General features: G+C 42.5%; 1 protein-coding gene across 8 annotated transcripts in view; it reads left to right on the top strand.

Annotated features, from left to right (window-relative positions):
- LOC127005071 (nascent polypeptide-associated complex subunit alpha, muscle-specific form-like) overlaps window positions 1-15,379 on the top strand; it is a 172,115-nt gene that overhangs the window by 56,252 nt on the left and 100,484 nt on the right. The window contains exons 1-6 of one of the 8 annotated variants that reach the window (XM_050873561.1): window positions 6,194-6,262; window positions 6,921-7,281; window positions 9,829-9,983; window positions 12,231-12,359; window positions 13,389-13,470; window positions 13,860-14,014. In XM_050873561.1, coding sequence (XP_050729518.1) covers window positions 7,257-7,281; window positions 9,829-9,983; window positions 12,231-12,359; window positions 13,389-13,470; window positions 13,860-14,014 — 546 coding nt within the window. In that variant the 5' untranslated portion in view covers window positions 6,194-6,262; window positions 6,921-7,256. Of the gene's footprint in view, window positions 1-6,185; window positions 7,282-9,828; window positions 9,984-12,230; window positions 12,360-13,388; window positions 13,471-13,859; window positions 14,015-15,379 lie in introns of those variants that run through there. The other 7 variants (XM_050873560.1, XM_050873554.1, XM_050873556.1 and 4 more) reach the window with 7 other exon arrangements.

Raw genomic sequence — 15,379 nt, forward strand, 5'->3', positions numbered from 1 at the left:
TCCTCCTCTTCCTCCTCCTCCTCTTCCCCCTCCTTCCCTCCTCTTTAACCTCCTCCATTATCCACCCTTCACTATGCTTATTCCCACTCTTCTTCCTTCTTTCTCTCCCTCTTCTTTCTTTCTCTCTCCCTTCTCTCTTTTTCCTTACATTCCTCCCTCTCTTCCTTCTCCTTTTTCCTCCCTTCTTCCTTTTCCTCCCTTCTCCATTCTCCCATTTTCTTACCTCCCTCTCTAACTCCCTTCCTCCTTTTCTCTTCCTTTTTCATACCTCTCTCTCCCTTCCTATCCTCTTTCTTTTCCCTCCCTCCCTGGCTTTTTCTCTTCTCCCTTTTTCTTTCCTTCCTCCCTTCCTTCTTCCTTTTCTCTCCCTTCCTCTCTCCATTCTTCTCATCTACCTTCTCCCTCATTTCCTCTCTTCTCCCTCTCTTTCTCCCCTCCCTTCTCCCTTTTCCTTACCTCCCTCTCATCCTCCCTTCTCCCTCCTCCCTCCCTCCTTCTCTCCCTTCTCCTTTTCCATTCCAGCTCTCTCTCTCTTCCTTCCTTCTACCTTTTTCCTCTCCCTCTCCCTTCTGTCTTCCTTCCTTTTTCCTCCCTCCACTCCCTTTCCCCCTTCCTCCCTTCTCCCTTTCCTCCCTTCCTACCTGGTTTCCCCATTCCCCACCTGTTGGTCCCTTAATCATTCACCCTTCCAACCTTATCACACTTTCCAAGCTTTTTCCCATTCACCATCATCATCATCATCATCATCATTGTTATTGCTGTCGAGAGATTTACTTCACTTTACAGGATTGGAATCTTTTCGTGCATGGTATTTGATCCTGTTTTAAAGGGACTGGATTCGCTTTTTAAAGGTCAGGAAGTCGAGTGGGATTTAAAAGTCATTAGGTTCATAGGATGTGGTACGTGAAGTGGATATCTTTCTCTATCGTTATCTCTGTCTTTCTTTTTTTTTTCTTTCTTTTTTTCTTTCTTTGCGTATTTTCTTTTCTCCCTTTCCTTCTTTTGGTCTTCCTTTCTTTTTTTCTTTTTTTTCTTGTTTCCTTCCTTCCTTCTTTCTTTTTTCATTTTCTTGTTTTCATTCTTGTCTATCGTTATCTCTGTCTTTCTTTTTCTTTCTTTCTTTCATTCTTTCTTTCTTTCTTTCTTTCCTTCTTTCTTTCTTTGCGTGTTTTCTTTATCTCCCTTTCCTTCTTTCGCTTTTCCTTTTTTTTCTTGTTCCCGTCCTTCCTTCTTTCTTTCTTTAACTTTCTTATTTTCTTTCTTTTCTTGTTTCTTTCTTTAATTTCCTTACTTTCTTTGTGTTCTTCCATTCCTTTCTTTCTCTCTGCTTATTTTTTTCTATTTCTTGTTATTATTATCTCTCTCTCTCTCTCTCTCTCTCTCTCTCTCTCTCTCTCTCAAAATCTCTTCTTTTTCCTAGCAATCAACGTAATCTTAATATTCAAGTAAAAACTCACAAATTTCTTAACACCAAAAATGACACAAATTACTCTTTTTTTCTAACAACTTTATTACACTCATTACAAATCACTTTTACGCAACTTCCGTCGAACGTTATAACTCTTCCTCGAATGATAACACTTCCCTCGAACGTTATAACTCTTCCTCGAATGATAACACTTCCCTCGAACGTTATAACCTGGCGCCGAACAGAACCAACGAGCCAGCAAACGTTATATTGTTACGTCACGGTTTTTCTATTGGTTTTATCCACGTCTTCGTCACGTCGGGAGGAATTTTTTAAGCTTCTTATCGGTAATATTTTCCCGAGAAATTTTCCTCACGCGGTTATCGGAAGGAAAGAAAAGGGAGAGAGAGGGAGATGGGGAGAGAGAGAGAGAGGGCTAGAGAGATGGTTAAAGAGAGAGAGAGAGAGAGAGAGAGAGAGAGAGAGAGAGAGAGAGAGAGAGAGTAAAAAACCCAGTAAAACAGAGAGGAAGAAGGAAAACAGAAAGAAAAGAAGAAAAAAAACAATTCTTTGGAGAGAAAAAATAAGGTAAAATAGAAAAAAGAAACATTATTATTATTATTATTATTATTATTATTATTATTATTATTATTATTATTATTATTATTATTATTATTATTATTATTATTATTATTATTTCCTCCCTTCTCCCTTCTCCCATTTTCTTACCTCCTTCCCTAACCCCCTTCTTCCTTTTCTCTCCCTTTCACATACCTCTCTCCCTCCCTATCCTCTCCCTTTTCCCTCCTCCTTCCCTGGCTTCTTCTCTTCTCCCTTTTCCTTTCCTTCCTCCCTTCCTTCTTTCTTTTCTCTTCCTCCTTTCTCCCATTTTCTTACTTCCTTCCCTAACCCCCTTCTTCCTTTTCTCACCCTATATCTTACTTCTCTCCCTCCATAGCCTCTCCCGTTTCCCTCCTCCTTCCCTGGCTTCTTCTCCTTTTCCTTTCCTTCCCTCCCTTCCTTCTTTCTTTTCTCTTCCTCCCTTCTCCCTTCTTCCATTTTTTTACCTCCTTCCCTAACCCCCTTCTTCCTTCTCTCCCTCCCTATCCTCTCCCTTTTCCCTCCCTCCCTGGCTTCTTCTCCTCTCCCTTTTCCTTTCCTTCCTCCCTTACTTCTTTCTTTTCTCTTCCCTCCTCTCTCCTCTCTTCTCATCTACCTCCTCTCTCTTCTTGTTATTCTCCCTTCCTTCTTTCTTTTCTCTCCCTTCCTCTCTCCTCTCTTCTCATCTACCTCCTCTCTCTCTTCTTATTATTAAACTATACACTCCTACGGTCTTTGTTCTTCCCCTACTGTACTTTCTACATTAATCCACTTACTCTTCTATTTCCCGTGCCATAAATAAAACGAAGGGGCTCTGAAGGGGAGATACAGACCGTGAAGACTAGATTTAAGACGAGAAATGGGGAGGAAGGAAGGAGAGGAGGAGGAGGAAGGAAGGGGAATATGGTTACTTGTATATGGAGTAGAGGGCGGGTTAGGGTGATAAGGGGGTAGGGGGCTGGGAACCTGTAATCGGTCACCCCTTTGATGTATAGACACCCCCCCTCCCCCCTCCCCCTCTCTTCCCCCTCCCTCCATCTCCTAATTCAGGGCGTGTGTGCGTTTTGTCAGACCCTCGTTGGGCGGTCCTTCCCCTCTGTTCTCGCCTGTGTTCTCTCTCTCTCTCTCTCTCTCTCTCTCTCTCTCTCTCTCTCTCTCTCTCTCTCTCTCTCTCTCTCTCTCTCTCTCTCTCTCTCTCTCTCTCTCTCTCTCTCTCTCTCTCTCTCTCTCTCTCTCTCTCTCTATCAGGTGATCGGTTGAGAGAGAGAGAGAGAGAGAGAGAGAGAGGTGATTTGTGGTGGTATAACTGAGATGATGATTAACGAATATTTAATGAGGTGTGTACAGGTGTGTGTGTGTGTGTGTGTGTGTGTGTGTGTGTGTGTGTGTGTGTACGTGACCTTGGAGGCTTCCCCTGGCATTCGTACACACAGGACACAGACATAGATAAACCTCCTCCTCCTCTTCCTCCTCCTCCTCCTCCTCCTCCTCCTCCTCCTCCTCTTCATCCCCCTTCTCTCTTCCATCATCGTCTCCTATCTTCTCTCTTCCCTTCTTCCATTTTCATCCCTTCTCCCTCATCCTATTTCCCTATCTCTTCTCCACCCTCCTCCTCCTCTTCCTCCTCCTCTTCCTCCTCCCTCGTTCGTCCTTCTCTCCTATCTCTCCTTATCTCTCCATTCCTCCCATGCCTCTTCCTTCATCACTTCTGCAGGACATCAAACACTACAGACCAATGGAGGAGGAGGAGGAGGAAGAGGAGGAGGAGGAGGAGGAGGAGGAGGAGGAGGAGGAGAGGAATATGAGGTCAAGGTTATGTTTTTAAAGACTTGCCTTCATGAGAGAGAGAGAGAGAGAGAGAGAGAGAGAGAGAGAGAGAGAGAGAGAGAGAGAGAGAGAGAGAGAGAGAGAGAGAGAGAGATAACCTGAATGTGCCCTGGTTTACTATTAACTCACTCACACACACACACACACACACACACACACACACACACACACACACTCGCGATTTATTTTTCTTACATTATTAACCTTGAAATATGACACCCAGGGAAGCGCAAACTGGGGTGCAGGATTTGAAATTTGTAAAGGAAATAAACAAAAACAAAACGTCCTCTCGCTGAATACAAAACAAAAGATAGGAGTAAAGCAAAATGTAGACAGAAACCAGGACACATAATTGGCTACACTTGTTGAATGTGTGCTTCAATTTGGCAGCCATGGCCTTTGCTCCACCTGAGAGACAAACGGGTTACTCAGTTTCATGTCAGAATCTAAAACAAAATCACTCAATAGATTTAAAGAGCATAGTAAAGGTGGAAACATGACTATTCTTTTTATTTATTTTTTTAACGTTTTTTCATCCCTAGTAAATGACATCCTTAGTTTATTTTACTCCAATTGATAGATAAACTAGTTATTGCGCTTTATACCTGGTCAGAGTCCGAGACGAATAAGTAGATAAATAAGTAAATAAGTAAAAGTAGCATAGCAGTTTGAAGAAAGGAAAGAGAAGCAAGGAAAGTTGACTGATGAGAAAAGATTTATTTTGGAGCGACTGAAAGGCAAAAACATGATTCAGAACGAGAGAGTAAAAAGAAGAGAAAAAGAGTGATTGGAGAACTACTTGTAGGGACGAAAGAAAATTTAACCAGAAACAAGGTATAGGAAAACAAAGGGGCATACACTACATCTACGCGTTGCCTCGGTGTTCATCTCCGTCACATGAACCCTTGAAGCTGTGATGTGCCATACTTTCTGCGCGTGGTCTCGGTGTTTATCTCAGTCACATAAGCCCTTGAGCCTGTGATGTGAAATACTTTCTGCGCGTGGTCTCGGTGTTCATCTCCGTCGCATAAGCCCTTGAAGCTGTGATGTGGCATACCTTCTGCGCGTGGTCTCGGTGTTCATCTCCGTCGCATAAGCCCTTGAAGCTGTGATGTGGCATACTTTCTGCGCGTGGTCTCGGTGTTCATCTCCGTCGCATAAGCCCTTCAAGCTGTGATGTGCCATACTTTAAGAACATAAGAAAGAAAGTCCGATCGATACAATGGCAGCATTTTTGTCTCTTATTATTTGTGAATTTTATATTTGAATTATTTTGACGCACCTTTGATTTGCGAAGAGGATGGTTAATGTTCTCTCTCTCTCTCTCTCTCTCTCTCTCTCTCTCTCTCTCTCTCTCTCTCTCTCTCTCTCTCTCTCTCTCTCTCTCTCTCTCTCTCTCTCTCTCTCTCTCTCTCTCTGATAATTAAAATACAGGAGTTTCATTGGTACCCATCTGTCTGTCTGTCTGCCTGTCTGTCTGTCTGTCTGTCTGTATGTATGTATGTATGTATGTATGTGCAAGTGAGTGTGTAAAAAGCGACCCCGTATACAAGATCCTCCACAGTAGTTCCAGATAAGAACTTCAGTTGTTTCATATAAGAACATTTTTACATTTTTCAGCCCCACACATAAAACTGCACTCTTATAAATATGCATCCAAGTTATAGACCCCAAAATGAACACCCTTGTAAATACACACCCACGCTGAGGCAACAAATACGCCCAACCTAACCCACGCGTTCTAACACTGTGACCCTTGATATCGTTTCTGGGTTAGTGAGTGCTTGATTATTTGCCGAGAGAGAGAGAGAGAGAGAGAGAGAGAGAGAGAGAGAGAGAGAGAGAGAGAGAGAGAGAGAGAGAACACACACACACACACACACACACACACACACACACACACACACACACACACACACACACACACACAGCCAGAAAGGTAGGCAAACATACATACACATACATACATACATACATACATACATACATACAGACAGACAGACACAGACAGACATAGAAGGTGTATTAATGAAGCTCCAATATTTTAATTATCAGAGAGAGAGAGAGAGAGAGAGAGAGAGAGAGAGAGAGAGAACACACACACACACACACACACACACACACACACACACACACACACACACACACATACACAAACAACCAGAAAGATAGGCAAACAAACAGACACAGACATACACACAGACAGACAGACAGAGGTGTAGTAGTGTACTAATGAAGATCCTATATATTAATTATCAAAGAAAGAGAGAGAGAGAGAGAGAGAGAGAGAGAGAGAGAGAGAGAGAGAGAGAGAGAGCAAGCCATAGGAGTGCCAGGATATGATGCCACTGGGTTCTACGAAGACGATGTTAGTGTGTGTCCAGTGGGCATGACGGAGGTAGCGTGCGCGTGCGTGTGCGTGTGTGTGTAAGTGTGTGTAAGTGTGTGTGTGTGTTTTAGTGTCGCTCATCCCTCCGACGCGGTTCCATCTCCTCCTCCTGCTCCTCCTCCTCTTCCTCCTCCTGCTTCTTCCTCCTCCTCCTCTTCAGTTCGAGATAACGCTGGAGGACTTTTCTTTAGTTTGTGCGACGTTGACGAAGAGAAGTTGAAAAGTGGAAGTTTGAATCGGATTAAGAAGTTGTAATTGGCGTCGCTTGTGTTGCGCGAGAAGGGATTTGGTGTGTTGCGAGGAAGAGGATTTGTGGGAAGCTTGGAAAAAGAAACTAAAGACAGAACGAGAGAGAAAATAAGAGAAGAAAAGAAAGTTGATCGATGAAAGACTGATTTGGAAGAATATGAAAGAATTAAAATAGAAAACGAGAGAAAAAAAAACATGTAATTGATGAAAGATTTGCTTGAAACGAGAAATAAAACACAGATAAAACCACAAAGAAAAAAAAAATGAGAGTTGATGAATGAAAAAAAGTTATTTGGAACTATATGAAATTAAAGACAAGACGAGAGCGAAAAAAGAAAAAAAAAAGAGATTGGAGAAATATTTGCCAGGAGAGATAAGAAAGAAAAGAGAACACAGCAGGAGAGATAAAGAAAAGAAAAGAAAGTAATTGATGAGGTGTTTACTTAGAACGATGTAAACTAAGACGTGGGAGAAAAAATAACAACTGAGGAAAAAAGGACGAGAAAAGAAAGTGATCGGTCGAGGCAGAACTAATGAAAGGAAACTTCGAGTGTGGGAAAAATGAGGAAAAGAGAAACTGAACCTTTATTTATGATGTGAAAAAAAGGAAAAACACCAACACATGAATTTCTAAAGGGCTGTGTTGCGACCTTTTGTTTCGACACTGGTCTTAAACGTGACTCATATTGAATTAGAGAAAAAGGGAAGAAAATATTAAAGAGAGTGAGAGAGAAAGAGAGAGAGAGAGAGGCATATTTTGACTCTCACTTTCTTTAAAAATCAATGGTTGTACATCAGACCACTATAGGTACGTGTGTGTGTGTGTGTGTGTGTGTGTGTGTGTGTGCGTGTGTGTGTCTGAGGACCTTGAATTAAAGAAGAAATAGGACCGGAATGTGTGTTTGTGTGTGCGTGTGTGCGTGTGTGTGTGCATGGTTGCGTGTGTGTGTGCATGGTTGCGTGTGTGGATCTTTTATGTGTGGTTATTAAGCTCTTTTGTGTGTGTGTGTGTGTGTGTGTGTGTGTGTGTGTGTGTGTGTGTTTTCCTTCTTCACATCACCGTCACAATACTTACCATTTATTCCATCCTGTCTTCTTCTTCTTCTTCTTCTTCTTCTTTTTCATTTTTCTTCTCTTATCTTCTATTTTTTCTTTTTTCTTTACTTCCTTTTCTTGAGTTTTTATTTTCTTCTTTGCCTTCTTTCCTGTTTTTCGTTTTCTTCTTTTAGACATTTTCTTTTTCTATTTTCCTTTTTCGCTACCTTTTCTTCTCTTTCCTCAACCTATTCCCTCTACTTTCTTCCAATTCCTTACGCTTTTCTCTACCTTTCTTCTCCTATTCTACTTCTTTCTTCGTCTACTTTCTTTCTTTAACTTTTATTCAAACTTTCATCATATTATTCATTGTCTTGGGATTTTCTTTATGAACTCCCGCGTTTCCTGTAAGTTTCCTGTTGGCACATCGTATTCCCTTCCCCCCTTGCCCTTCCCTTCCCTTCCCCTCCCTCCCTCGCTCCCTTCCCCTCCCTTAGTCACTTCACGTCCTGTCCCTGTTATCACTACAAAGGACACATTGGTATTAAAACTTAACGTGATGTAAGTGATGATTTCTCTCTCTCTCTCTCTCTCTCTCTCTCTCTCTCTCTCTCTCTTTTCTTTTCTGTATGTGTTACTTCCTGTTTTAATTCTTTGTCTTATCGTTGTGTGTGTGTGTGTGTGTGTGTGTGTGTTTGTGTGTGTGTTTGTGTGTGTGTGTGTGTGTGTGTGTGTGTTGTTTTCCTTTCACTCCTGTCGCGATATGGTCGTTGTCGCCACACACACACACACACACACACACACACACTCGAACGTAAATCTTAAGCTTGTCTCTTTCTCCGCTTCCCGTCGAACAACAACACCTATTTCTCTCTCTCTCTCTCTCTCTCTCTCTCTCTCTCTCTCTCTCTCTCTCTCTCTCTCTCTCTCTCTCTCTCTCTCTCTCTCTCTCCTTCTTCCTCCCTTCCGCTCTTTCTCTCTCCCTTCCTTCCTCCCTCCCACTCTTCCTTTCCTACATTCTCTTTTTCATAATATAATCTCTGAATCACCTTTGTCTTTCTCCATTTTCCTTCCTTTCTTCCTTTCCGTAAGATTTTCACATTTCACATTACTCGCTTTTATTACTTCCTTCCTTCCTTCCTTCTTTTCTGTTTTCTCTGAGTCTCTTCCATCCTTTCAGTTTTCCTTCCTTCCTTCCTTCTTTTCTGTTTTCTCTGAGTTTCTTCCATTCTTTCAGTTTTCCTTCCTTCCTTCCTTCTTTTTTGTTTTCTCTGAGTTTCTTCCATCCTTTCAGTTTTCCTTCCTTCCTTCCTTCTTTTTGTTTTCTGTGTTTTTCTTCCATCCTTTAAGTTTTCCTTCCTTCCATCCTTCCTTTTTTTTTTCTCTGAGTTTCTTCCATTCTTTCAGTTTTCCTTCCTTCCCTTCCTTCTTTTTTGTTTTCTCTGAGTTTCTTCCATTCTTTCAGTTTTCCTTCCTTCCTTCCTTCTTTTCTGTTTTCTCTGAGTTTCTTCCATTCTTTCAGTTTTCCTTCCTTCCTTCCTTCTTTTTTGTTTTCTCTGAGTTTCTTCCATCCTTTCAGTTTTCCTTCCTTCCTTCCTTCTTTTTTGTTTTCTCTGAGTTTCTTCCATTCTTTCAGTTTTCCTTCCTTCCCTTCCTTGATTCGCTCTCACTAATATCTCACGTTCCTTCTTCTTCCTTCGTTTCCTTCGTTTTCTCTCACCGATTATATCATTTCCTTTCTGTCCTACCTTAGTTAATCTTCCTTTTTCTTTCTTCTTTCTTTTTTTCAGTTTTTTTTTTATCGATTATCTCACTTTCTATTTCTTATTTTTATTTATTCTTCTTTTTCTTCTTTTTCTTCTGATTTTCTCTTATACCGATGATCTCATTTTCCTTCTCTCTCTTATCTTTCTAATTTTCCTTCTTTCTTTCATTTCCTTCATTTCTACTCATCATTATTTCACGTTTCTTCTTTCTCTATCGTAACTAATTTTCCTTTTTTCTTTCTCATTTTTTTCTTCTTTTCCCTGATTTCCTTTTCCCTAATACCTCACTTTCCTTCTCTTTCCATTACCTTTTAATTAATAGTCGTACTTTCCTTCCTTCACATGCTAAGTGATATCTCTCTCTTATCTTAACTAATCTTTCTTCTTTTTCTTTCTCATTTTTTCTTCTTTTCTCTGATTTCCTTTTCCTTATGACCTCACTTTCCTTCTCTCCAATACCTTTTAAATAATTGTCCTACTTTCTTTTCTTCCCTTACATGCTAAGTTATATCTCTTATCTTTACTAATCGTCCTCCTCCTCTCCTCCCCAACAGGCGCCGGGATGTGTCTGGGTCGTGTGGGCGGCGTGGTGGGTGTGGTGGGGGCTGCTCTCATCTTCCTGGGCCTTCTACAAGTGGTGTCCGGGACCTACTTCATGCTGGCGCTGCCCATCTTCCAGCTCGGCTCAAACCTCTGGACGGGAGCATGGGTGAGTCTGCGAGTGCCCCTGTTAATTGTTTGTTTCCTTACCTGGCTGTGTGTGTGATTATACCTGTTAATTATATGTTTGTTTACCTGTTTGTGTGTGTGATTATACCTGCCTGCGTGTGATTGTTGTTTGTTTACCAGCCACTGTGTTATTGTACCTGCTGATTGTTTACCTGTCAGTGTGTCTGTGGGCGTGTGTGATTGTGGCGTGGTTAGGGGTGTGGATTCTAATAGGAGTGGTCAAAAGAGTGACTGGAATGGACCTGAATGGAATAGGAACGTTTATGAGGGTGGGGAGTACGTAGATTGAGTTGAAGGGAGACTGAAACACTTTAAAAGGTGGAGGGATTGAGTTTTTGGAAGAATACGAATGTTTGATAGGGAATATAAACGTTTAAAAGAAGAGATGGATTTGAGGAAGAAAACAAAACGGTTGAAAAGTAAGATATCCAGTTCTAAGGAAATATAAATCTTGGAAAGAGGGTCTGCATTAAGTTTGGTGAGAATGTGAACGTTTAAATGAGAAGCGGAATGTCTAAAAGGAGCAAAAATGTCTTAAGGGAACGGAAGCATTTTAAAGAGAAATAGAAACGACAACTGAAGGAGCTTAAAGATTATATAGTAAAACAAAGGCGCAACGCATCGACAGCAGTTCGTAGAAGAGGTTTAAATTGGATTAGAAAAAGGGATTCAGAGTCGACAAGAGTGACTTAAGAGCAGAGAAAGGAAGACATACAAATTCCCAGTCAGTAGAAACAGATCACTTCAGGGGCAGTTCCCAGAAGAGGCTTAAAGAAGAGGCTTAGAACGGTTTACTGGAGGTTCGAAGAAGATAATAGCGGATCGGGAGAAGATTAGAGGAATACGTAGAAGTTTTTGGTTCTCTTGCTTGGGGGAGATTAAGTTATGGAGGTTCAGAATGCATTGGAATAGAGTGGAAGCCGAGTGGATGCCAAGGGAATAGGAGGTAGAAGAGAGTTAGATTAGGTTTTAAACGTGGGTAAGGTTGAAATGCTGAGTATGAAGGCGTGACAGTCTTAGGAGTTCGTGGAAGTGACGGAGTTAACAGAAATGACTAAAAGGAGATAAGAAGTTTTTTTTTAAAGCTAGACAACATGGCAGTGCTCTTTAAAACTTTCCTTCCTGTGACCAAGGTTAAGCATTTCCGACTCAAGTTTTATTTTCCCTCACGACTCGGCTTAACAAAATGAGGCAGGGAGGAGGAAGAGGAGGTGAACTAACCCAATTTTCAATGCGTTGCACTTACTTGTGTTTTGACGGGACTAATGAGTTGTGAGGTGAGTAAAAAGGTCTTGCGCTGTCTAGTCCTAGTCTACAGAAGCGTGAAAGTCCTTAGAAGAGCCTTACCAGAAAGTAGTCTCGTTATTAGTACTTCAGACGTTGCTAAAGACGGTGTAAGGCAGTGAGACAGGTGGGATGATTAATTATTAGTGCTACACCTTGATTCATGTTTGTTGTCTGAAAAGTATGAATGGAATGATGAATATATTAGTGAATGATAACTATAAGATTGTATTAATGAAGACACCATGTTCACACACACACACACACACACACACACACACACACACACACACACACACACACACACACACACACACACACACACACACACACGGATAAGAAGAGGCCTACTGTCAGGTTTATCGCAGTTTACGGTAGGCCTAGGGTGAGATAATGATGATGCTGGTGGTAGTGGTGGTAGTGGTGGTGGTAGAATGCGGATGTGAATACTCGTACTTTTGCTGTAGTGGTAGTAGTAGCAGTAGTAGCTGATCAATAAGAGAAGGAGGAGAGAAAAAGAGGACATAGAGATAGATAGATAGATAGATAGATAGAAAAACATAAATAGAGAAAGGCAGAAATAAAAAGAAATGCTTGTATTCGTTTTTTTGTTTGCTTTGTGACAAAACATAAAAGAAACAAACATAAATTAACAACAACAGCAGACAAAACTAACATAAAAAAGAAAGAAACAAGCAAACAAACTAATAACAAAGCTTAAAATAGAAACGAGGAATACAAACAAACAAAAATAAAGCAGAAAACATCACCACCACCACCACCACCACCACCATCATCATCACCACCATCATCATAATCATCACTCAACAACAAATACGGGTTGGGAAAGTCTGACACCACCACCACCACCACCACCATCACCACCACCAAGAGAGTGACATGACACCTCCCTTAACCACCCTTTCTCCCACCCTCCCTGCAGTCCAGTGTGTGCGGGCTCGTGGTGGGCGTGCTGGCGTGGCGGGGGAAGGCGCTGCAGAGGGGCCAAGTGGTGCTCGTGGCTACCCTCAGCGTCCTGGTGGCGAACGTGGCGAACCTGGTCATTCTACAGGTGCGCTATTTACCTGTGCTGTGTTTCCCTGTGTGTGTGTGTTTACCTAGTTGTTTGTTTACCTGGTTGTTTGTTTACCTGGTTGTTTGTTTACCTAGTTGTTTGTTTACCTGGTTGTTTGTTTACCTAGTTGTTTGTTTACCTAGTTGTTTGTTTACCTGGTTGTTTGTTTACCTAGTTGTTTGTTTACCGGGTTGTTTGTTTACCTAGTTGTTTGTTTACCTTAGTTGGTTGTTTACCTTAGTTGTTTGTTTTTTGCCTGTTTGTGTTTGGTTTTGATTTTTTACGTTATTCGTGTGTACCTGTGTTTTTACCTGGTTGATTGGGATTGATTATTTGCTACCTGTTTTGTGTTTACCTGGTTTGTTTTCCTAGTTCTTTGTTTACCTTAGTTGTTTGTTTTTGCCTGTTTGTGTTTGGTTTTGATTTTTTTTATGTTATTTGTGTCTACCTGTGTTTTTACCTGGTTGATTGGGACTGATTATTTTTTGCGTGATTTATGTTTACCTGGTCGTTTGTTTACCTGGGTGTTCTGGTTTGATTGTTACTTGTTACCTGTGTTCTGTTTTGTTTCCTTTTATTATCTATGTTCTCACCTGATTCTTTTGTTTCCTGATATCGGTTGTTTAAACGTTTTTTTCTCATCTGTTTTCTTATATGAGTGTTTTTCTTTGATTACTGTTTCTTATACCTGTGTGTGTGTGTGTGTGTGTGTGTGTGTGTGTGTGTGTGTGTGTGTGTGTGTGTGTGTGTGACCGACACTATCATTCACAGAAAACAATCTGAATCATCCATCTCCTAAAAACAGTGTGCGCCCTCATCTCTCTCTCTCTCTCTCTCTCTCTCTCTCTCTCTCTCTCTCTCATTTTTGTTGTTGTTGTTGTTGTTGTTGTTGTTGTTCCTCTTGTTGTTGTTGTTGTTGTTGTTGTTGTTGTTGTTGTTCTTCTTCTTCAACACACTCCATTCCTTTTACCCTCGCCTCTCCCCTCACCTGTCCCCTTCATGTTAATTACCTTCCCTTTCTCACAGGTGGGGGAGCAAGGTGTGTTTCTGACGCCTGACAACTGGAGGACCATCGTGGGGAAGAACCAGGAGAACCAGCTGAAGATAGGTGAGTGTGTGCATTCGTTTGTGTGTGTGTGTGTGTATGTGTGTGTGTGTGTGTGTGTGTGTGTGTGTGTGTGTGTGTGTGGGCGGGGGGGTATTGATAAAGGTAATGTAAGTTAAGTAAGACCTGTTTAGTATTATATCAACGCATGGAAGTTATCTCATTAGTGTTTTAAAGTTAATTATATCACGACTTTAATTAATTCTCTCGTAAGTATTTCATATTTTTTTCATATTTTTATCTATTTATTCATCGTTTTATGTTCTTTCTTACCTTTTTTCATCTTTGTTTAATCTTTTTTATAATTTTTTTTTACCTTTTTTATTTTTTTTTACTTTTATTTTCATCTCTTTTTACACCTTTTTTTTTTATCTTTTCCTTCCCCCGTGTAGCGCTGTGGCTGACGACGGTGCTGTCAGGCCTCGGGATCGGCGTCAGCTTCCTGGGGGCGCAGTACCTCTTCTGCGCCGTGGTCCGAGGGCCGCGCGTGAAGGGGAGGATGCCCGTCACCAGGTCCCTCTCTGACCAAGACCTGCAGAGGCGCCAGGTACTGCAAATGACCAGGTTCCCGTCGGCTGGTATGCGGAACGGCGGGGTGGTGCCTGATAGCCCGCCGTCAGAAGCTGCTGCTGGTGGTGACGGCGGTGGTGGTGAGGCTGTGCATGGCTTATCTGGTGGTGGTGGTGGTGGTTGTGGTGGGTCGGGTGGTAGTGGTAGTGGTGGTGGTGAGGGTGGTGGTAGTGGTGGTGGTGGTGGTGATGGTGGTGGTAGTGGTAGTGGTGGTGGGTACGAAAACACCAACGGCCCTAAGACCTCGCCTCCAGGAACTCCGGAGGGTGTGGTTCCTTACTTCCTCCGCAACCACAAGTCCGCCTGGCAATTCATCCTGCCGGCGGTGGTGACGGAGGAGACGCTGCCGGACTCTTCCTCCCGCTGCTCTACACTCTCAAGAGCCTCAAGATCCTCCTTCCAGCCCTACAGACCCAGCAACATGGAGCCTTACAACCCTGGACCTACACCGCCACAGCTCCACGCACCGATTCTCAGGGTACCCAGGGCCTCCTCCTCCCGCCCATCTTCACGCCCATCCTCCCATCTGAGCTCAAGCTGCAGCGCCTCCCTTTACTCCATCCACGAGGGCAGCAGAAGCGACAGCCCCGCCCGCAGAGGTACAGGGAAGGTCGTACGCCCGTCTGTGCCCCCGCCAGCGCCTCCTACAAGTGCCCCGGCTAGTGACACGCTTCGCTCGCATCCTGTGGGCGGTTGGGAGTCCTGCGCGGTCATTCAGTGTCCTGCGCAAGCCGGTGGGGGATTCGTGGTAGATTTGGACTGAAGGAGGAGAACTGGAGACTGATGTAAAGGATGTCAGTTGATTATCGTACTTCTAGACTCAAGGGAATGGACTTCAAACTGATATAAGATAATCTGATGTCAGTTGATTCCTTATACATCTGGATTAAGAGGATCGAACTGCAAAACTGATATCAGAGATGTCAGTTCGTGAGGTCACTGCCTACCTATCAACCTTCTCTCCTTATTCCTTCATTCCTCTTTAATCCTTCCATTGTCTCGGGTGATTCTTTTACATCTGGGCATAAGAGCAAACTGGTATAAACTGGCATAAGAGAAGACAGTTGTTGAGGCTATTTCCTACCTTCTATTCTTCTCTCCTTATTCTTCCATTCGTTTCCTATCCTTCCATTCTTTCTTCGCCTCCCCTCACCATTCACCTTCCTTCCTCAATTCATCTTTTCTTCCTCAATTCCTCTTTTTTTTCCTCAGTTTATCTTTTCTTGCTCAATTCCTTCATTCTTCCTCCATTCCTCCTCTCCACATTCTTCCTCCATTTCTCTTTCATCCCTCCATTCCACCCCCGTCTTCCCTTCCCTCTCTCTCCACCTTTCCCATGCCT

This window comes from Eriocheir sinensis, chromosome 29 (genome assembly GCF_024679095.1).
Source record: "Eriocheir sinensis breed Jianghai 21 chromosome 29, ASM2467909v1, whole genome shotgun sequence".
Taxonomy (NCBI): Eukaryota; Metazoa; Arthropoda; class Malacostraca; order Decapoda; family Varunidae; genus Eriocheir; species Eriocheir sinensis.